The sequence below is a fragment of the Lepisma saccharinum genome, chromosome 29 (genome assembly GCF_977018435.1).
Source record: "Lepisma saccharinum chromosome 29, izLepSacc3.1, whole genome shotgun sequence".
Lineage (NCBI taxonomy): Eukaryota > Metazoa > Arthropoda > Insecta > Zygentoma > Lepismatidae > Lepisma > Lepisma saccharinum.
The window spans coordinates 38403090-38424640 of NC_139257.1; the positions used below are offsets into that span (position 1 = coordinate 38403090).

Sequence of the window (21551 nt, forward strand, 5' to 3'; positions counted from 1 at the left end):
AGTAGGTATTTTCCGGTGAACGAGGTTGCAACACTGCATAAATCGACAAAACACTCGCACAACGCGCCCTGAACCAGTACGCTATTGCCCGCCATAATGTGTTACAGAATCGAAATAACAAGTAACAGTAAGTACTCGTAAATGTAAGAAATAGACATTATCTTAGTTAGAAATGCATTGTTTTACCTTAGGAAATGTTCCGCATTCCAAAATAGTACGTTAGCAATGTAAAAAAGTGCGAAATATATGATTTATAGGTGTCACCCCCATACTATAGTACCAGATTGAAAATACTTCTTGTAATTTAGTGCATGTCCTTTTAAACTAACATTTTATGGAGACTGCAGAAAAAAAACCCTTGTTGAATTCTAGCTACTATCTGTACATCTTCCGTTGTATAGAATCCCCTCCCTAACATTCCTTCAAAATAATAAAAAAAACAACTACTACTACTTCATATATAATTGCAACATTTCCAGTTCATTGGTAAATCGGTTTCATATATTAAATAAATTCTTAAATTATTTTCGTGCATTACATGAAGCCACGAAATTTATATCTGCTATGCTATGACTTAACATTACATCCAAGGATTTTATTTTTAATATAACATTTATCATCTCACACTTTCAACTAGGCTTATATGAATAATGAATGAATGTTAATACACAATACACATTGTTTCGGCCTTCTTAGAGCCTTGTGATTGTAACTGTAAGGAATCTAAAATAGTGATCTCAAGACCAATAAGGGATGATAGAATATTAAACTTCAGGAATTTGCTCTGTAATATAAACTAGCTAAATCTGTGGAGCGATTTTACAATACCGGGAATTTCTCCATTTTGTTTTAAATTCGGCATACTCACTAATTTTGGCCCCCTAATCATGAATCTGCAGTCAAAATTTGGCGCTCACACGTGGAAATAGCAAAATAATCTAAATTAAGTTCTTATTTCTACACCCTCGATTTCCAAATTTCCCACCGATTCCGGGCTCCGCCCCTGGGGTCATTGACCTACCACCTCCAACCACTAACGCAGCCCCTCCTCCGCTCCGACTCCCCGGCTTTCTCTATAGAGTCCCTGTTAAAGGCATGTTAGAAATTGGCCAGATTCACCTGCCCCCAAATAAGCGCCAAATTTTAAGTGCAGATTCGTGATTACGAGGCCCAAATTAGTAAGTATCCCAAATTTCAAACAAATTGGATAAATTCCCTGTATTGTTAAATTATACCAGATCTGTTAAGTAAACCTCAGTCCTTGGATACAGAACACACATTGCCTGATGTAACATTTGAAAAGTTTCTAATGGTATTTTTAGGTATTTATGATAGGAGTATTCCCCAGAAAAAGTATAATAAGAAGAAAATACAAAAAAAGAATTCTGATTGGTACACTCCTAAGTTAGCCGGTATAAAATGTAGCGTTTTATTATACTTAGATTTATTTAAGAGAAATAAGACAGATCTGGCTAAATCAATCTACCCGAGGGTGCGAAAGGAATACAAATGGGCTATAAATGAATCAAAGAAATTGTATAATCTAACTAATATTGAGGCATCCAGGAATAAATGCAAGACTGCCTGGAAATTAATTAATTTGATTTGCCAAATACAACAAAACGATGCTATAGAAATCTCCCCTAATGACTTTAATAATTTTTGTATTAATTCTGTTGAGGAAATCCGTAACAACATTGTACGAGCCTCTGAAACAGTTTCAGACTTACTTGAACAGTATAGCGTAAGACATTCTGAAATAAAATTTGTTTTTTCTGAAATAACTCCAGAGATGATTATAGATGTTGTGAAAATGCTGAAACCATCAGATAGTGTAGATATCTATGATTTAACCAGTGATCTTGTGAAAAAAATCCTAGATTGTATAATTCTTCCACTGACCTTTTGTATAAATATATGTCTTAGGGAAGGAACTTTTGCAAATGTATTGAAATTATCAAGGGTTGTACCAATTTATAAAAAAGGTGAGAAAAATTGTTTAGCCAGCTACCGTTCCATCTCGCTGACTCCAATGTTTTCAAAAGTTTTAGAATCAATTATGCATTCTCAATTATGGAATTACTTGGACAATAATAACTTAATTTACAAATCACAGTTTGATTTTAGGAAGGGTAAGTCAACAGTTGATGCCATGGACTCTCTAGTCAAAAATGCACTTAAGGCTTTCGAGACTAAGGACTTTGCTCAGCCCTCTTTCTGTGACCTGAGCAGGGCTTTTGATTGTGTAGAACACACTTCACTTTTAAAAAAGAAGACATACTATGGCATTGGTGGTACAGATCTTAAACTATTTCATTCATACCTTCAGAATCGTAAACAAATTTCTGCATAAGATGTCAAGTGTAACGGAGGTCAAATGTGGTGTACCTCAAGGTTCGGTTCTTGGACCTTTATTGTTTGTTCTCATGATGAATGATTTACCATTTTGCGTCACTGCCCACACAATACTATATGCAGATGGTACTACCTACTTTAACGCCAGCTTTGACTTTAACACACTTAAAGCCGTAACTGATAATACTGTATATCAATCTTCTTTATGGTTCAGAGCTAATGGTCGTTTGCTGAATGAAAGTAAAACCCAGCATATGTTTTTTAGTCTTAGAGACATCCCAATCGATAATAGCTCAGACAATGTGAAATTTCTAGGTATTGTCATTAATAATAAATTATCATGGGAACCACATATTAAATACATAACTGCCAAGCTCTCCAGGGTTATATATTGGTTAAGGAATCTAAACAGTCATGTACCTGAAGATTACGTAACATCAGCTTACTTTGCTTTCTTTCAAAGCATTATTTCATATGGAATTTTACTTTGGGGGGAACTGCAGTTATGTACAGGAAATTTTAATACTCCAGAAAAAAGCCATGAGAATAATTGCCAACTCTCACAAATTAGTTCATTGTAAGCCACTGCTCATTAAGTTAAAATTTATGATTGTGATAAATCTATATATTTACACTGTGAGAGGGGCGCTGACTTGTCAAAATTATTGGGGGGGGAGGGGGGGCTCTGATCACTGAAATAAATTGATGAATGACTCGCTCCCTCCGCTTTTTAAGTTTTGGCCTCAGTTTTCGGAATGTCGTAAAAGCCCATGAATTCATCAAAAATATTAAAATTTTCATTTACAGTTCGAATGCAAAATGTCAATTGTTCACGGATGGATATGTCACAAGTTTCGTCAACCATAATAGCAAAATATTCCCGACTTTTAATATCTGCTACCACGGAGCGCAAAACAGATCTCCCTAACATATCAACGATCTCGTTCTGAATGTCATGTGAGAGCCATTTGTACCTCGAACGTCCCATCCACTCTCCTAGTTCATGCACATCTTCTTTTGAAACTCTTTTTTAGTAAAAATGTTAACAATACTCACAATTATATGCTTAGTATATAGTAATAAGTCATGTGTTTTGCTGTCTCTGGTCATAGCCCCCCCCCCCCCCCCCAAGTTGATGGTTTAGCTGTCTCAGCCTCCAAAAGTTGATGGTCTAGACATTGGTTCTTCAACTGTGGGGAATGATCTCTGAAGGGGGTCCGTGGTCTAGGAAAGTTCAAGAACAGAACACTTCAAATGTGTATTTAAAGTTAAGTTCATGTGGTACAATTCAGAATAAACTTTACAAGAGAAGCAAAATAATACATTAGATACTCTTAAGCAAAATTATTTGAGAGGCTCTGCTCCCACATCGTTAACATTGGAGGTGGGGGGGGGGGGGCTCGAGCCCACCCAAGCCCCATAGAGTCGGTGCCTATGCACTGTGATGATGTATGTAAAGAAAAATTTGCCACAGCTACAAAGTAGACAAGATGAACATTCCTATACTACAAGAAACAGCAGGCATATAAATAGGTATAAATATACCCTATCATCAGTGACATCTCGTGGCCTCAAATTTGGCCGGGGCTTATTTTGTAAAGAATTTAAAATATAATGACAATTCACATGAATTACAAAAAAAAAGGTATTTTTTTTCTTCTAGACTACAAAACTGGACTTACTTTTTTGAAAGAATTTAAAATGTAATAACAAATTACATGAATTACAAAACAAAACGGGTATTTATCTTCTTCTAAACTACAAAACTGGACTTATTTTTTTTAAAGAATTTAAAATATAATGACAATCCACATGATTACAAAAGAAACATGTATTGTTGTGAAACATACCTTTCTACGAACGTTGACTCCTGTTCTTCTGCTCAGCAAATTTTGTTATTACTTTTTCGTTGAAGCCCTCTATGTTTGAAATGTATTCTTTCTCTATTGTAAGCAAGTGCCAAGGCATTTGGTCTGTCTTGTCCCATTGCATTTCTTAAGCAGGTTTTAATACGCTTCAATGTGCTGAAACATCGTTCAGATTCAGCTGTTGCCACTGGAGTTATTAAAACTATGTTTGTCATTTTTACTGTTTCTGAAAAGCTACCCTCTAAATAATTTTAAATAAAAAATGAATGCAATCTACTGATAGAGTTTATGTTGTTCAACTCTTCACTACAATAAAGAACACGAAGTTCCCTTTAGTTTTCCCTCTTCTATGAAGGGATAATAAATCTGGGAAGATGCGTCTGTTTAAAGATTGTTCTCTTTCATTATGTCCTCGTAGAGCAAGTTCATGTCGACCACATAATTTTAAGCAATCGATAATTCTATTTAATATATGCCTATTTTTCCGGACAAATTCATTGTGTCTTGTAATGGACAGCCTATGTCCTTCATCAATTTGTGTTCGAACATCAACCCTGCCAAACTCACTCAAACATAGCAAATGAAAGCCACCAAAACACTACAGAACAACACGCGAGATCGAACGCGACGCAACGGAAATAGCCCCGAATCAGCACTCAAATCCATTGCACTCTTCCCTCCTCTCTCTGCTAGCATGTGACCTTCACTGTAGCGTAGGTTGGTGTAGGTCACACCTTCCTTTGCAACGTGCCCCGGAAAACGATAATTGACATCAATGCCGCTAGGAGTGCTCTCATATCCATTGCAACAGACAATGAATTTACGTGGATAGAAATCGCCTTTTAAAAGACTGTGTGATAGTTATGCGTTATGGTGATTGATAATTATGTGAATACGTCCGTTTTTCTTTAGGGGCTAAGCCCCCGAAGGCCCAAGGGACGAGATGCCACTGCTTATCATAGACTCTCAAAATCCCTGAATAGTTATGAAGCTCTAGGATTAAGATTATTTAATAAGCTACCTCTTGATGTGACAAATATGGTTGGTTCACGATAGCTTTGTGGATAACCTGAGGTTTCCTGTACATTGCACAATGGTTTAGATCGCACTTCTATTTCTGTCTCCATATTTCAACCACAGTATGTACCCACTTGCTCTTAACGCTTTGTTGAATCCGATTGAATGAAAATTACTACCAAATAATGAATATTGTATGATTTTAAAAAAATATATACATGTATATGTTGATGCAAGTACATGCATACCTGTGTTTTTATAATAATTGTGTGTAAATAGTCAATAAAGCTGACAGAAATGTTTATATTATAATTAATTTAGGTTATTTCTCTTTCCAGATATTGTTAGAGTAAATCATTTTCTAGACTGAACCACCATGGCGGATCCCAATACCTTTGGCATTGTTGATTACATTGTTTTTGCAATCATGTTGTTTGTATCAGCTCTAATAGGTATTTATTATAGATTCAGTGGCGGAAAGCAAAGGACAGTAAACGTGAGTGTTGCCTCAAATTTATGTAGTTAAGACATTACAGTTAAGCAGGGTTGTCATATAACATATAACAATTTCTAGTGACAATTAGTATTTTCTGGCATTGCCAAGAAGGTTTCCATTGCATTTCCTGGGGCCGTTTACCCACTGTACCCCTCGAGAATTACATCGATTTGTATGCACACTAAAATAGTGAAAGAAAATATCAAGACTATCTATCAGTACCAAACCTAACCTAACTACGTAAATTTATAGCTGCTGTTGTGGAAAGTTGTTTTGGGTTCTATATTCACTTGTGTGAAGCGTTCGGGCTGTTGTGCTACATGGTAAAGTAAAACGTTAAGGTAACAGATGCACCTTACTTCACAATAGCACATTTCTGAGAGCAAAAATCAGCTGAAAATGTTCGTGAACAACACAATCTTCATAAACCATGCAAAATATTTCACTTTCTCCAGGGGGTACAGAGGGACAAGGGTACCCATTTTCTTCCATAACATGGAGACAAGAACAAATAAGAACATTTTTCTGAAAGAATCATTTTAGAGCAGTTTAATTAAAAAAAGAAAAAAGGACCTGGGCCAGCTGTACTATGGCATGGAAAAAACGTAAAGCAGTGCCATTGGAAGGATCACGCATCAACCTGTGATAGCCATGTGGCAGGCCTTGGTCATCAAAAATATGACTTGCACTATTTAGTTTACATTATCTTGTGTGCAAATGTATGATACATTGGTACCGTCCACACTCCGTACACCCGCGAGAAGGTGATGATTTTTGTGTCATTTATGAAGATTATGTTGTTGTTCGGGAATGAAAGCATTCTGCTGCGAGCCGTCTGCGGCGCATGCGCGCGCAGCGAATAAACTGACGGACTTGCTCAGGTGAGCTCGGCCGTGCAACATACTACGCGCACGTCTCCTATTATCTACGATATTAGACAGTTGTAATTACGGTTCTACATACCAATATGTATTCTTTAGTATTATAAATATTCTAAAATCTAAATCGATGTACCGTGTTATTCATTTCGGTAGAACTACGCCTAAGGTAAAACAGTTAAGTTAAATAACCAGAGTCCCAACGAATTATAAGTCGGTCATTACCGCAACATATGGTCCTCCGCAAAACCGGATGAATTACGGATATCGGTAAACGACGGGACTGGTGAAAGTGCAGTTTAGTGAAGTGAAGTGTTACAGACAGTGAAAGTGCAGTGAAGTTACAGAACAAAGCAGTTTTCCCGCCACTTCAACCACGCCGCGCGAGGGGAAATTAGAGCGAGCTAGGAGAATCAACGGACAGCACGATCCAGTCACAGGGTTGCCAAGACCAGAGGAATTATCGACGGCTGCAGATTCCATGTACGTGAGTAAATCCTTTTATTTTCCTTTTCCATGCTTGTTTGTTCATATTCCTAACCTTGCCTGAGAAAATGCCGGAAGAAAGTGAAATGCTTGAGAAGCTCGTGAGACAACGCAGTGTAATTCAAGGACAATTAACTCGGCTTCAGAACTACGTGTCGAATTATGACGAGGCAAGTGGTCATGTAAACGAAGTTGTAGCCAGGCATAAGCAACTCGGCAGTGTTTGGTCAAAACTAGAGGATGTAATGGACAAGATATCCGAATTATCAGATGAGCAATCTCACGACGAGAAGAGAGCGTCACTTGAGCAAAGTTACTTCACGTTTGAAGCTAAAATGCTTTCAATAATAGACAAGGACTCGACGAGAAAGAATAACACATGTAAGCCTGAAACTAAATCTCCAATCAAACTCCCAGATGTAACTTTACCAACGTTTGACGGAAACTATACTCAATTTTCATCGTTCCAAGATATTTTTGTAGCCCTCATAGAAAAAAATGAAACCTTGTCAGACATACAAAGATTGCAGTATTTACGGCTTTCGTTAAAGGGTGATGCATTACAAATGATCGAGAATTTGCAACTCACAGGTGCTAATTACAAGGTCGCCTGGGATTTGATTCAGCGCAAATACAATAATCCAAAGTTAATAGCCGCTGCTTACGTAAATGACATTTTGAATGTATCTTCAGTCACTAAGGAAGGTGTAACAGAATTAAGAAAGTTCACGACTACGATTAGAAGTTCTGTAGAAGCATTAAGAAACATTCAGGGAGACGCGGACCTAATTGATATTTTTCTCGTTCAGTATCTTTCAGTCAAATTGGATAAATGTACGAGAAGGGACTTTGAGAAACAATCAAGCAATACAGAATTCAGTACCATCAAAGAATTGCTTATATTTTTAGAAGCTAAGTGCAACTCTCTACAGAAATTCGAAGCAAATGAAAATTCGACATCGACGAAGCCGTTTTCAAGGTCACCAGCTGTTAGTAACGTCAGGTCAAGAACGCCACAAGCATCTAACACGTATTTTACTGCATCGAGCAAAAGCTGCATCTACTGCAAGGATACCTCTCCTTTTCATCCTTTATTCAGATGCCAGTCATTTTTGAAATTGACGAATAAACAGAAATATAAATTCCTGCATGAGAACCGTATATGCACGAATTGTTTGCGTTTTGCTAATCACTCCGTGTTAAATTGTAAAGCAGGCTCTTGCAGGTACTGTAGGTTGCGTCATCACACGAGTTTGCACGAAGAAAGGGGTGGCGAGCGCCGTGTACCTCCCCTCCTTTTAGGAAGATCAGCTGCGAACGAAGGAAGCAGTGTTTCCAACCCTCAAGTCGGAGAGGGAACCAGTTCATCGTATTCAGTAAAAAATAAGAACCAAAATGTTTTGCTGGCTACTGCCTGTGTTTTTCTACAAAGGACAAAGATGGAAAATACATGCCTTGCCGCATCTTATTGGACCCGGGGTCTCAAGTGAACCTCATTGGTATGGATACGGTACAACGTCTTGGGTTACGAAGACAGAGACAAAATACGTTGATACAGGGAATAGGTTCCAACTCTGTAAATTCACCTTATTCTGTGAATGTGGAATTAAAATCAAGATTCAATGAATTTACAGTAGAGGCACAGTGTTCTGCCTCGAAAAATATTACTGAACGTTTGCCTGCAGAAAAAATGGATATTTCAACATGGGAGATACCTACAGATATTGACCTTGCGGATGAAAACTTCAATGTTCCTGCCAGGATTGACATTTTAATTTCTGCAAGTATATTTTTCGATATCTTACTGCCAGAGAAGATGTCGAAACAAGGACCTTATCCTACGTTACAAAACACACAGTTTGGCTGGATTGTAGTGGGCAACACTCCAGGAACAACGTCACATCCAAGCAGATCATTCTTCATACAGGGTGAGCCGTTAGAAATCCTCTTACATCGTTTCTGGTCGGTGGAAGATTTGTCGGAAGAAATCATGTCGCCTAAAGAAAAGAAAATGGAAGCACACTTTCGCCAAACTACAGAAAGGAATGAAGATGGCACTTACACGGCACGCTTACCTTTGATGGAAGATAGATCAGCATTAGGGGAATCTTTGGAACATGCACACTCCAGATTTTTACAGTTAGAACGCCGACTAGAGAGAGAACTGGAATTGAAAGAAGAATATGTGGAATTTATGAACGAGTACGAGAGATTACACCACATGCAAGCAGTGCAGGAAGTGCGAGAGGCACCAGCAACGGAAGACATCCGATATTTCATCCCCCATCACCCAGTTGTGAATATAGCCAGCTCCACGACGAAAGTACGGGTCGTATTCGACGGTTCAGCAAAAACGACCAGTGGCAGGTCACTCAATTGCCTACAAAGTGCAGGACCGGTTCTACAAGAGGATCTGTTCTGGTTACTGCTTCGCTTCAGGACTCATATAATCGCTCTGAAATCTGATATTGAGAAGATGTATAGGATGATTCATATGCACCCTTCTGATAGGAAATTACAGTGCATATTATGGAGAAAATCTCAAGACGAACCACTGATGGTCTACGAATTAAACACTGTAACTTATGGCCTGACATCTAGCTCATATCTAGCAACTAAATGCCTACAGCAACTAGCGACAGACGAAATGCACAACTATCCACAAGCTGCTGAAATACTGAAGAGAGACTTTTATATAGATGACTTGCTGTCAGGGCAAGAAGACGAGAATCAAGCCATTAATCTACGTAAAGAACTGTCAGCATTATTATCGGCAGGAAGATTTAAGCTACGAAAATGGGCATCCAATTCTGCAAGAGTAATGGAAACTATACCTTTAGAGCTACGGGAAGTTAAAGACACGATTCTGTTTAACGACGACAGTACAAAAACTCTAGGTGTCAATTGGAATACCACCGCTGACACCCTTTGCATATTAATGGCCGAAGATTCAGCGCTAGCGCCAGAACGCAATGCTGAGTTGGCTACACTCGCACCGGCGAAGAAACATCATCTTACAGCCTACCCCCTACCCAGCGATCAAGCAGAGAAAGCAGACACCAACGCTTGTTGTGTAAACAATCACCCAGCTATCAACAATCAAAGAAACAGTACGGCTGCTGGTTGCAGCAAACCTCTTTACGATAAACAAAGCTTTTCGACGATACGTGCAAAGAAAGAAAACAATTTGGCCGGCTACGATTTGAGCATTCACGAAGTTGTAAGCAAACGCAGGGTTGCCAGTCAAATCGCGCAACTCTTCAATCTGCTTGGAATTATTGGGCCTGTTATTGCACTGTTTAAACAATTTCTACAGAAACTATGGAAATTAAATGTATCCTGGGACGATGAGTTACCTTCAGATGTATTAAACGAATGGAAGACTTTACAAGCACAAATATGCCACATTTCAGACATTAAGGTTCCACGATGTATTTTACCTAAACGGAAGATTATAAACATTCAAATCCACAGGTTTTCTGACGCGTCTGAGAGAATGTACGGCGCGTGCATTTACGTCAGAACTGTAACTGCAGGAGGAGAAGTTAATTCACGGTTATTGTGCAGCAAGGGGAAAGTTGCACCGATTAAGAAAATAACTTTACCTCGTCTTGAGCTGTGCGCAGCACTTATCTTGGCAAAATAGTTAATAAAGTGATACCTTTATTGAATCTCCAAATAAACAAGGTATATTTATATACAGATTCGCAGATTGTTTTGGCATGGATTGCAAAGGACCCAGAGACATGGAAACCCTTTGTGGCAAATAGAGTGGCTCAAATACAGGAGTACACGCAGGTGTGTGATTGGCGGCATGTAAGGTCAAAGGATAATCCTGCTGATATGTTATCGAGAGGAGTCGAACCCCTGAAGCTAAAGGGAAACTCACTTTGGTTCCACGGACCAGCATTTCTAAGCCAATCAGATCAAGATCCGAAGTTGGCCATCAACGAGATCAGTTTTGGAATGAATGCACCTATAGAAGTACCAGAACGAAGGAAGGTGAAAATAACCTCATTGGTAACTACCCACAAATCAGATGAAATTCTTATGAGATTCTCTAACCTTTTCAGAATGATAAGAGTTATGGCACTTTGTCACATTTTCATTGACAATTGCAAGGGACCCACGAAGAGAAATGTTTATACTTCGAAACTGAATGCCAAGGATTTGCAACGAGCCACAGATACGTGCATTAAAGTAACGCAAGCCTTATTCTACATGCAGGAAATAGAAGACTTAACACACAAGAGAGAAGTTTCTCCGAACAGTGGAATAAAAGATCTGTATCCATTTCTCGACGCCGATTCCATTGTTCGCGTGGGCGGACGTTTACAAGAAAGCGATCTCGCTTTTGAGGCTAAACATCAGATAATCTTGCCTCCTAAGGCCCATCTTACACGGCTGTTAATTGAATACGAACATCGCAGATTACTTCATGCTGGAACACAGTTACTACTTTCCTCTATCAGACAAAAATATTGGATCGTCCGGGGAAGACAAATAGTTAAGCACATCCTACACTATTGTATTAAATGCCATAGACTTAAATCAGAAGCTAGTAAACAACTGATGGGACATCTACCGAAGCACAGAATCCGAGCAGCTTATCCATTCATGTACAGTGGCGTAGACTACGCGGGACCAATAAGGATAAAGACTGGAGCGCCAAGGAGCAAATCGACGAAAAAATGTTTCATTGCACTTTTTGTGTGTTTTTCAACGAAGGCTGTACACGTTGAAATTGTTACAGATTTAACAGCTGAAGCATTTTTAGCTGCATTGAAGAGATTTATATCCCGAAGAGGAAAATGTGCAGCCATTTACAGTGACAACGCCAGTACCTTTCGAGGTGCACACAGAGAACTTCAGGAACTACGCAATATGTTTGAATCTACCCAGTTTCAAAATGTCATTCAAGACTACGCTGCAAATGAGCACTTTGAATGGAAATTCATACCGCCAAGAGCACCAAATTTCGGTGGACTCTGGGAAGCGGCGATTAAATCTCTAAAACATCATCTACGAAGAGTGATGGGAAGCACCATACTAACCTACGAAGAGTTAAGTACGTTACTTTGTCAGATTGAAGCAATATTAAACTCAAGACCACTTTGCATTTTACCCGACGAATCAGATCACCAGATATTAACTCCAGGGCATTTTCTCATTGGCAGACCCATAACAACCTTCCCAGAACCTGACCTTACCCTCATACCTGACAATAGACTCAGCAGATACCAGCTGATACAGAAGATGAGATGATCCATTTGGAAGCAGTGGAATAAAGAATACCTCCATTCACTTCAACAACGCCAGAAGTGGACATCCTCCACCAAGAACTTATCTCCAGGGACAGTTGTACTGCTGAAGGAGGACGACGTACCCCCACTACAGTGGAAACTAGCTAAGGTGGAAGCAGTGCATCCTGGGAACGATGGACTAGTGCGTGTAGTGTCAGTAAAATTGTGCTCCTCCCCATAGGTAAAGACGGAGATTAGTTGAATTATGTTCATTCAACCGGGGGGAGTATGTTCGGGAATAAAGCATTCTGCTGCGAGCCGTCTGCGGCGCATGCGCACGCAGCGAATAAACTGACGGACTTGCTCAGGTGAGCTCGGCCGTGCAACATACTACGTGCGCGTCTCCTATTATCTACGATATTAGACAGTTGTAATTACGGTTCTACATACCAATATGTATTCTTTAGTATTATAAATATTCTAAAATCTAAATCGATGTACCGTGTTATTCATTTCGGTAGAACTACGCCTAAGGTAAAACAGTTAAGTTAAATAACCAGAGTCCCAACGAATTATAAGTCGGTCATTACCGCAACAGTTGTGTTGTTTTTAGCTTTAGGAGATGTATTATATTGGAGTACTGAGAGTTTTTTTGATGGGACTATTTGTCATTTTCATTGTTGCCATCTGCATGTGATATGAAGGAACATGTTGGAAATATCTGAGATTGAAGGTTGGCAATCCTGGTGTTACATCAGGCTGTGCGAGATTTACTGCAGACAATGTTTTGGTTCATGTCACAAGGTACTAAGATTTTGTTTGCAAGGTGGGCGTGCATTTTAGTGTGGTAAGTGTTATTCATTGAAAATTCATATTGGGGAGTGTATCAACATTTTCAGTATCGTGGCGTTCTTCGGCCAGGCAATCACGTAGCAGAAAGTGCATTGCTTCAAGGTTAGTACTTTTTAAATTTATATATTCTCGTTCGTATTGGAAATGGTTGTGGCATGAATTTACAATACCGGACGGTTCCACAATTTCTTTCATTTTTCGCATAGTCAATAATTTAGACTTCGTAATCATGAATTCCAGTTAAAATTTGGCTCTGACGTCATGCACGGGTAGCTGCACAAACCATTCACTGATAGCCCCACGAACCATGCACGGTAAGGTTAGGTTAGGTTAGGCAAACATAGTTAAAATAATTTGGGGTCTTAGTAGTGTCTGGATACGCCAGGAGTGTTAGTTTTGCTGCTGTTTGTGAATTTTTTACAGGAAAAATGGGCGGAAAAGAGTTTATTGTGCTTGTGCGGGTCATACTTTGCGATCAAATATCTCCATTATTTGTGGTTTCCACAAATGGAACCACTTTTATATTACGTAAAACATTGAAATCTGTCGATTAAAAAAAAAAAAATCAACGTAATTCTCGAGGGGGTCAACGGCCTCAATTCTTTTAGGGAAAAAACCAGATAAGAATAAAAATCAAGCAAAATGCGTAAATATTCTGAACATTTTTAATGTGTAAGATTCAGCATTGGTGAAAATGCTAAGAATTGATTCAAAGTGGACCACTCTAATGAGGATATTTATATAAGTAATACATAAAATTCACCCTTGCATGCATTACTGGTGTAGAATTAATTAAAATTTTTCATTATCCAAAATTTTCAGGATATTCAGATTCTGAAAAAGTGCCAGCTAGGACTTTGGTTGTCCAAACTTTGGAGAAATATAGAACTGATACTTTCCAATACCAATACAGGGTGAACATAAAGTCTTTTCCTGATTACAAACTTTTATTGCTAAAGAACTATGCTAGATACAGATATGCAGTTTGTTGGAAATGGTAGCTTAACTCACAATGTTTTGTTATCAGTACACTTCGACATGTGCTCCCTTTGTTGCCCTTAGAACATCTAGGCGATACTCAATTTCTCTCCATGTCTTTGCCAACATCTCTTCCGTCACCGTCTCTATAGCATCCTGTATTCGTGTCTGAAGAATGCATATCAGGAACTGGTGAACTAAACACTGTGTCCTTAACATAAAAAGAAAGTCAAGAGGGGTTTTGTCCGGCAAACGTGGTGGCCATGATGTGGGACCGTCTCTACCGATCCATCTGTCTGGAAAGGTGTCATGCAAGAACTGGCGAATAGTTAACTCACAGTGTGGCGGTGCACCATCTTGTTAAAACACTACCAATAATTTTGCCTATCTACCGTGGAAGTTGAGATATAAATATTCATAATCAGGGAAAGACTTTATGCTCACCCTGTATATCAGTTCAGTATCGGAAGGGGCTTAAGCCCAGTTTGAACATTATATGTATACTCTGTAAATATAATGAAAATTGTTGTTAATTAATCTGAGCAGTAACAATATTCTTCTTTGCAGGAGTATCTTTTAGCTGGTAGGAACATGCCCTACATACCAGTTGCATTTTCTTTAATGGCGAGTTTTATGTCTGCAGTTACTCTGCTGGGAGTAAGCTCGGAGAATTACAATTTTGGAACGCAGTTTGTTCTTATAAACATCTCGTATGGATTTGCAACACCTATAGCCGTGTACTGGTATCTTCCGGTGTTTTATAATTTACAAGCTACAAGTGCTTACGAGGTATGGGTAATGTTGTTTATTGCAGTTTGTTGTCAGTTTTTTATAGGAGTGGTTTCTTATGGTTACACTGTTAAATATTAGAAAGTCCTACAATAAATATACATATCTTTCTTTTCTATAGTGCTAAAAAAAATGCGTAGTGTGATATTTACAGAAGGGAATGGGTTTGCCGAGAAATGAGGCAGAAAGGATTTTGGTACTGTAGTATTATACAGACTTCTTCCAGTTAGTATGGTATGTGTACCTAACCTAACCTTCATATGTAATTAGTTAGGTTCTTACGGCATACTAATTAGATATGAATTTTAGGTTAGGGTAAAATTTTCAAAGCCGGGAAACGTCTGTAACTCATTTATTTTGTAATTGTTGACATTCGTACTTACCTATTCTGCATTGCAAAAGATTGTTTAACAAGGGATTTAACTTTTTTTAACGAAAATAATTTCCATTTTCGAGATATCGAGTAATTAATCTTCCTTGTTTTTCCCCTTCCGCAGGTATTTTTCTGTGAAAATGAGTGCTAATGGAACCTAACCTCGTAGGCATATCTCGTCCCCATGATGGTTCGTGGGGCTGACGTCAATGGTTTTTGGGGCTAACGTCCATGGTTTGTGGGGCTACCCGTGGAAGGTTGACGTTAGCCCCCAAAACCATCCATGGGTAGCCCCACAAACCATTGACGTTAGCCCCAAAAATTCACGATAGCCCCACGAACCATCATGGGGACGAGGTATGGGCATCCGCAGGATTTTTTCCAGGGAGGGGCAAGGAAGGTATAAGTTTCCTGGGGGGGCCAACATGCCATATTTTCCCCAATAATAGTGTTCATCCCTCAAAAAAACATTGCTTAATTGAATTTATCATGTTCGTGCAATAATTAACACACATTATTGTGGCTGAAATTAAATTATGTGTGTGAAATATGTAATTTTTGGTTGACTTTCGTTTTCCAGGGGGGGGCACGGCCCCCCCTTGCCCCCCCCCTTCCGGACGCCCATGCTACGAGGTTAGGTTAGGCCTGTTAGGTTAGGTTCCATTATCACTCACATACAAACATGAATTAACAGTGAAATAACTTGACCGATGAGAGAGAACACTTTTACGACCTATCACAAGTCTACAGAAACTCAATTACATAAGTACTTTCTCCTGTAAATTTGAAGAAATCAGTTTCCCAGCTTTGAAAATTTTATCTTTTTTTTATTTGACAGTAAAGGCAAAGTGTTTTTCATTTTTTTTTTACAAGAAAAAAGTATACAGTAGGACTGTTCCAAAATGAACCAAAGGAACCGTGGTGTATAATGGGTATCAACAGTCCCAATGGCCATTGCCCATTCGATGGTTCCTGAGCTTCAGAGTCCAATGGGTCTCCCAGAGCACATATATACCTCTCTACACGACATAGCATTCTTCACACTAGGTTGTCCAGTGTATCCCGAGGAATATGGCTCATTACTGCATAGCGGGCTCTGTGAACTATCAGGATGCAGTTGAGGTTGGGGAATAAGCTGGCCATGACTGTGATAAATTCTGGGCTCCTCCAGGAACTAATTGATGATAAGGGCACAGTGGGGTCACAGTGTTTTCACAATATGCAACATTTTTTATGAATACTGTATTTTACTACATATGGATACACTGAGGCAATGTGTAGACAGAATGCCAACTAGGAAAGTGGTTAACATATAGGGTGACCATAATATTTTGATCCAAAATAGGACAGGCCTTGAGGAAGTCAGTTTACTCCATCCTGAATTAGGCAATCATAAAACTATTATTGTTATTATTTGTTAAAGTACAGATCACATAAATGGTACATTATAAACAACAAATAATATTTGATCTCCCGTTATCAAAAGGATAATTGTAAGCTCAGTATTTATATAGTGTTCGTCCTCTCTTCTGACCAGCTGATGTTGAAGAATGCCAGAACTGTTCATAATGTCCTTCCCTAACTATCCATAAAATTTAGACTTACCAACAAGTAGACTTCATTTATTGTTGTGACATGTAAGTAAGATTTTTCATCCGTCCACATATTGTTCAGGATTGAGAAAACATGCTCAACGGGAGTGGATGTACTAGGCAAGAGTAACACCATTTCGATCGCTTTTAGAAAGACGTCATACTTTGTGTGGTCTACTTCAACTTATCAAATAATCTGTACCCAGTCAAATAAACCTTATTATTTTTACCAGTCTTTTTGAAATTGTGCTCTTGCAAATTGCCACTGACCGAAAATTTTGTTTAGTCTTCTGAACTAGAAAATATATTCGCATTCACAAATTTATGTGGAATTGTCTTGTGAGTTTGTGTCGAGATGCAGGAGTTTAAATTCTTGGTGCAGACTGGCATTGAAACTAAATGCTTATTTACTGCTCTTGAAATATCGGAATCCACATAAAAGCATTTTCATTGTTTTGCGCAATTAACCAAACGTAGTAGAAAAGTGACGCTAAATAACAAAAATAACAAATTTATATGAAGTTCTTGAAGTAGTGTTGCCATGATGCTAATTTAAAATTACATTGACTTATTTGTTAGTATCAAATGTCTTAAATTTACGAGGGTCATCCAGAAAATAAAGACCATTTGGTTATACAAAATGAAAAACACAATATTTATTGGAGAAAACAATTCTGATACATACCTGAAGCTTCCTTCACTTCTCTACATAATCACCTCCTACATTTAAACATTTGTTGTATCTGGGCACGAGCTTCAGAATTCCCATGTTATACTCTTTTGCTGGCAGTTCATTAAGGTCATGGCAACCGTCTTTTGGGATCGTAAAGGTGTTCTTTTCGTGGATTTCATGCCAAAAGGCACTACGATCAATGCAAATCGTTATTGTGAGAGACTAAGAAAACTACGGCGAGCCATCCGAAATAGGGATGGCCAAACGGATCCGGATCCGAAAAATCTGGATCCGGATCCAAAAGTTACGGATCTGGATCCGGATCCGAAAATTCCGGATCCGGGTCTGAAAGTTTCGGATCTGGATCCGGGTCTGAAAGTTTCGGATCTGGATCCGGATCCCAGGGTTCCGGATCCGAAAATTTCGGATCCGGGTCCGAAAGTTTCGGATCTGGATCCCGATCCGGATCCGAGAGTTTCGTATCTCAATCCCATTATAATATTACCACACCTTAGTCCTACAAGAATTTTTTTCAAGTGTTGTTCCTAAAATACTTTGCTACGCATTGGCTAACACACTCGTGCACAAATGTCCGAAGTGATTTTGTAAATGCCATTGAAACGAATATGTATTCATTCGAATGTATTGGAAATGAAAACACACATAAATGTGAGACATTCCATTCAAGGATGAAACCTTTAACACATATAACAAGATAGAAATGTTATACAAAAATTATACAATTGTTCTACAGTTACAGTTTTACAAATTAAAATAAAACATTATAATATATGCAGTGTTAAATAATTACAAAGTGTAAGACTAACAAGGGAGGTTATCTAAGTGTCCCCCCTCCGATTTCCATGATACTTGGCAGTTGTGTGTATAAACGGGCCCAAAGGAAGAATTAGGTGTTTTTTTGTTTCAGCTAAAAAACGGTTTTAGGGGGCAAAACCCCCTCAAATGTCAAGATGAGGACAAATTGAAGTGAGTATCTGACCCCTGTGTCCCTCCGATTTCCATGATACTTGGCAGGTGTATAGTTAGGCCCAATGGAAGAAATACGTGTTTTTTTTGTTTCAGCTAAAAAAACAGTTTTAGGGGGCAAAACCCCCTCAAATGTCAAGATGAGGACAAATTGAAGTGAGGATCTGACCCCTGTGTCCCTCCCATTTCCATAAAACTTGGCAGGTGTATAGTGGGGCCCAATGGAAGAAATACGTGTTTTTTTGTTTCAGCTAAAAAACTGTTTTAGGGGGCAAAACCCCCTCAAATGTCAAGATGAGGACAAATTGAAGTGAGTATCTGACCCCTGTGTCCCTCCCATTTCCATAAAACTTGGCAGGTGTATAGTGGGGCCCAATGGAAGAAATACGTGTTTTTTTGTTTCAGCTAGAAAACGGTTTTAGGGGGCAAAACCCCCTCAAATGTCAACATGAGAACAAATTGAAGTGAGGATCGGACCCCTGTGTCCCCCTCCGATTTCCATGATACTTGGTAGGTGTGTGTATAAACGGGCCCAAATGAAGAAATACGTGTTTTTTTTGTTTCGGCTAAAAAACGGTTTTAGGGGGCAACCCCCCTCAAATGTCAATATGAGGACAAATTTAAGTGGGCATTTGATTTATGTGTCCCCCTCCGATTTCCATGAAACTTGGCAGGTGTATAGTGGGGCCCAAAGGAAGAAATACGTGTTTATTTTTTGTTTCAGCTAAAAAAACGGTTTTACAGGGCGAAACCCACTGAATTGTCAAGATGAGGACAAATTGAAGTGGGGATCTGTCCCCTGTGTCCCCCTCAGATTTTCATGAAACTTGGCAGGTGTGTGTATAAACGGGCCCAAATGAAGAAATACGTGTTTTTTTGTTTCGGCAAAAAAATTGTTCTAGGGGGCAACCTCCTCTCAAATGTTAAGATGAGGACAAATTGAAGTGGGGATCTGACCCCTGTGTTCCCCTCCGATTTCCATGAAACGTGGCAGGTGTATAGAGGGACCCGAAGGAAGAATTACGTTTTTTTTGTTTGAGCTAAAAACTGTTTCAGGGGGCAAAATCCCCTCAAATGTCAATATGAGGACAAATTGAAGTAAGGATCTGACCCCTGTGTCCCCCTCCGATTCCCATGAAATTTGACAGGTGTATAGAGAATCCCTATGCCCCCTGTTTCTTCCTATGCCATATTTACGTGGTTTCGAGGTCAGATCCCCACTTCAATTTCTCCTCATCTTGACATTTGAGGGGGGGCCTCTATACATCTGCCAAGTTTCATGGAAATCGGAGGGGGAGACTTAGACCTCCCTAGTAAGTGTATTAATTAATTACAAATCGCGCACGCGCGCACACACACTATATATATATGTTTGTATGTATATTATATTATTATGTATATTAGCAGGTAACCATATGTTATAAGCACATTCTTACTTTCCAAAGAAGCGCATGTGGTATGGCAAAACGGATCCGGATCCGAAAATTCCGGATCCGGATCCGAAAGTTTTGGATCCGGATCCGAAAATTCTGGATCCGGATCCGAAAATTCTGGATCCGGATCCGCAGATCCGGATCTGAATAATTTTAGGATCCGGAACCAACCGGATCCGGATTTCAGATCCGCCAGGATCCGGATCTGGCCATCCCTAATCCCAGGGTTCCGGATCCGAAAATTTCGGATCCGGGTCCGAAAGTTTCGGATCTGGATCCCGATCCGGATCCGAGAGTTTCGTATCTCAATCCCATTATAATATTACCACACCTTAGTCCTACAAGAATTTTTTTCAAGTGTTGTTCCTAAAATACTTTGCTACGCATTGGCTAACACACTCGTGCACAAATGTCCGAAGTGATTTTGTAAATGCCATTGAAACGAATATGTATTCATTCGAATGTATTGGAAATGAAAACACACATAAATGTGAGACATTCCATTCAAGGATGAAACCTTTAACACATATAACAAGATAGAAATGTTATACAAAAATTATACAATTGTTCTACAGTTACAGTTCTACAAATTAAAATAAAACATTATAATATATGCAGTGTTAAATAATTACAAAGTGTAAGACTAACAAGGGAGGTTATCTAAGTGTCCCCCTCCGATTTCCATGATACTTGGCAGTTGTGTGTATAAACGGGCCCAAAGGAAGAATTAGGTGTTTTTTTGTTTCAGCTAAAAAACGGTTTTAGGGGGCAAAACCCCCTCAAATGTCAAGATGAGGACAAATTGAAGTGAGGATCTGACCCCTGTGTCCCTCCGATTTCCATGATACTTGGCAGGTGTATAGTTAGGCCCAATGGAAGAAATACGTGTTTTTTTTGTTTCAGCTAAAAAAACAGTTTTAGGGGGCAAAACCCCCTCAAATGTCAAGATGAGGACAAATTGAAGTGAGGATCTGACCCCTGTGTCCCTCCCATTTCCATAAAACTTGGCAGGTGTATAGTGGGGCCCAATGGAAGAAATACGTGTTTTTTTGTTTCAGCTAAAAAACTGTTTTAGGGGGCAAAACCCCCTCAAATGTCAAGATGAGGACAAATTGAAGTGAGTATCTGACCCCTGTGTCCCTCCCATTTCCATAAAACTTGGCAGGTGTATAGTGGGGCCCAATGGAAGAAATACGTGTTTTTTTGTTTCAGCTAGAAAACGGTTTTAGGGGGCAAAACCCCCTCAAATGTCAACATGAGAACAAATTGAAGTGAGGATCGGACCCCTGTGTCCCCCTCCGATTTCCATGATACTTGGTAGGTGTGTGTATAAACGGGCCCAAATGAAGAAATACGTGTTTTTTTTGTTTCGGCTAAAAAACGGTTTTAGGGGGCAACCCCCCTCAAATGTCAATATGAGGACAAATTTAAGTGGGCATTTGATTTATGTGTCCCCCTCCGATTTCCATGAAACTTGGCAGGTGTATAGTGGGGCCCAAAGGAAGAAATACGTGTTTATTTTTTGTTTCAG

The 21551-nt window shown here is 39.1% G+C and overlaps 1 protein-coding gene across 3 annotated transcripts in view; it reads left to right on the plus strand.

The window, feature by feature from the left end:
- The window catches only part of LOC145981140 (putative sodium-dependent multivitamin transporter), a 77059-nt gene that overhangs the window by 9980 nt on the left and 45528 nt on the right, over nucleotides 1-21551 (plus strand). For all 3 annotated transcript variants that reach the window (XM_083114261.1, XM_083114260.1, XM_083114262.1), the window contains exons 2-3: nucleotides 5579-5736; nucleotides 14741-14962. In XM_083114261.1, the coding sequence (XP_082970387.1) occupies nucleotides 5617-5736; nucleotides 14741-14962 (342 nt within the window). In that variant the 5' untranslated portion in view covers nucleotides 5579-5616. The remainder of the gene's footprint in view (nucleotides 1-5578; nucleotides 5737-14740; nucleotides 14963-21551) is intronic.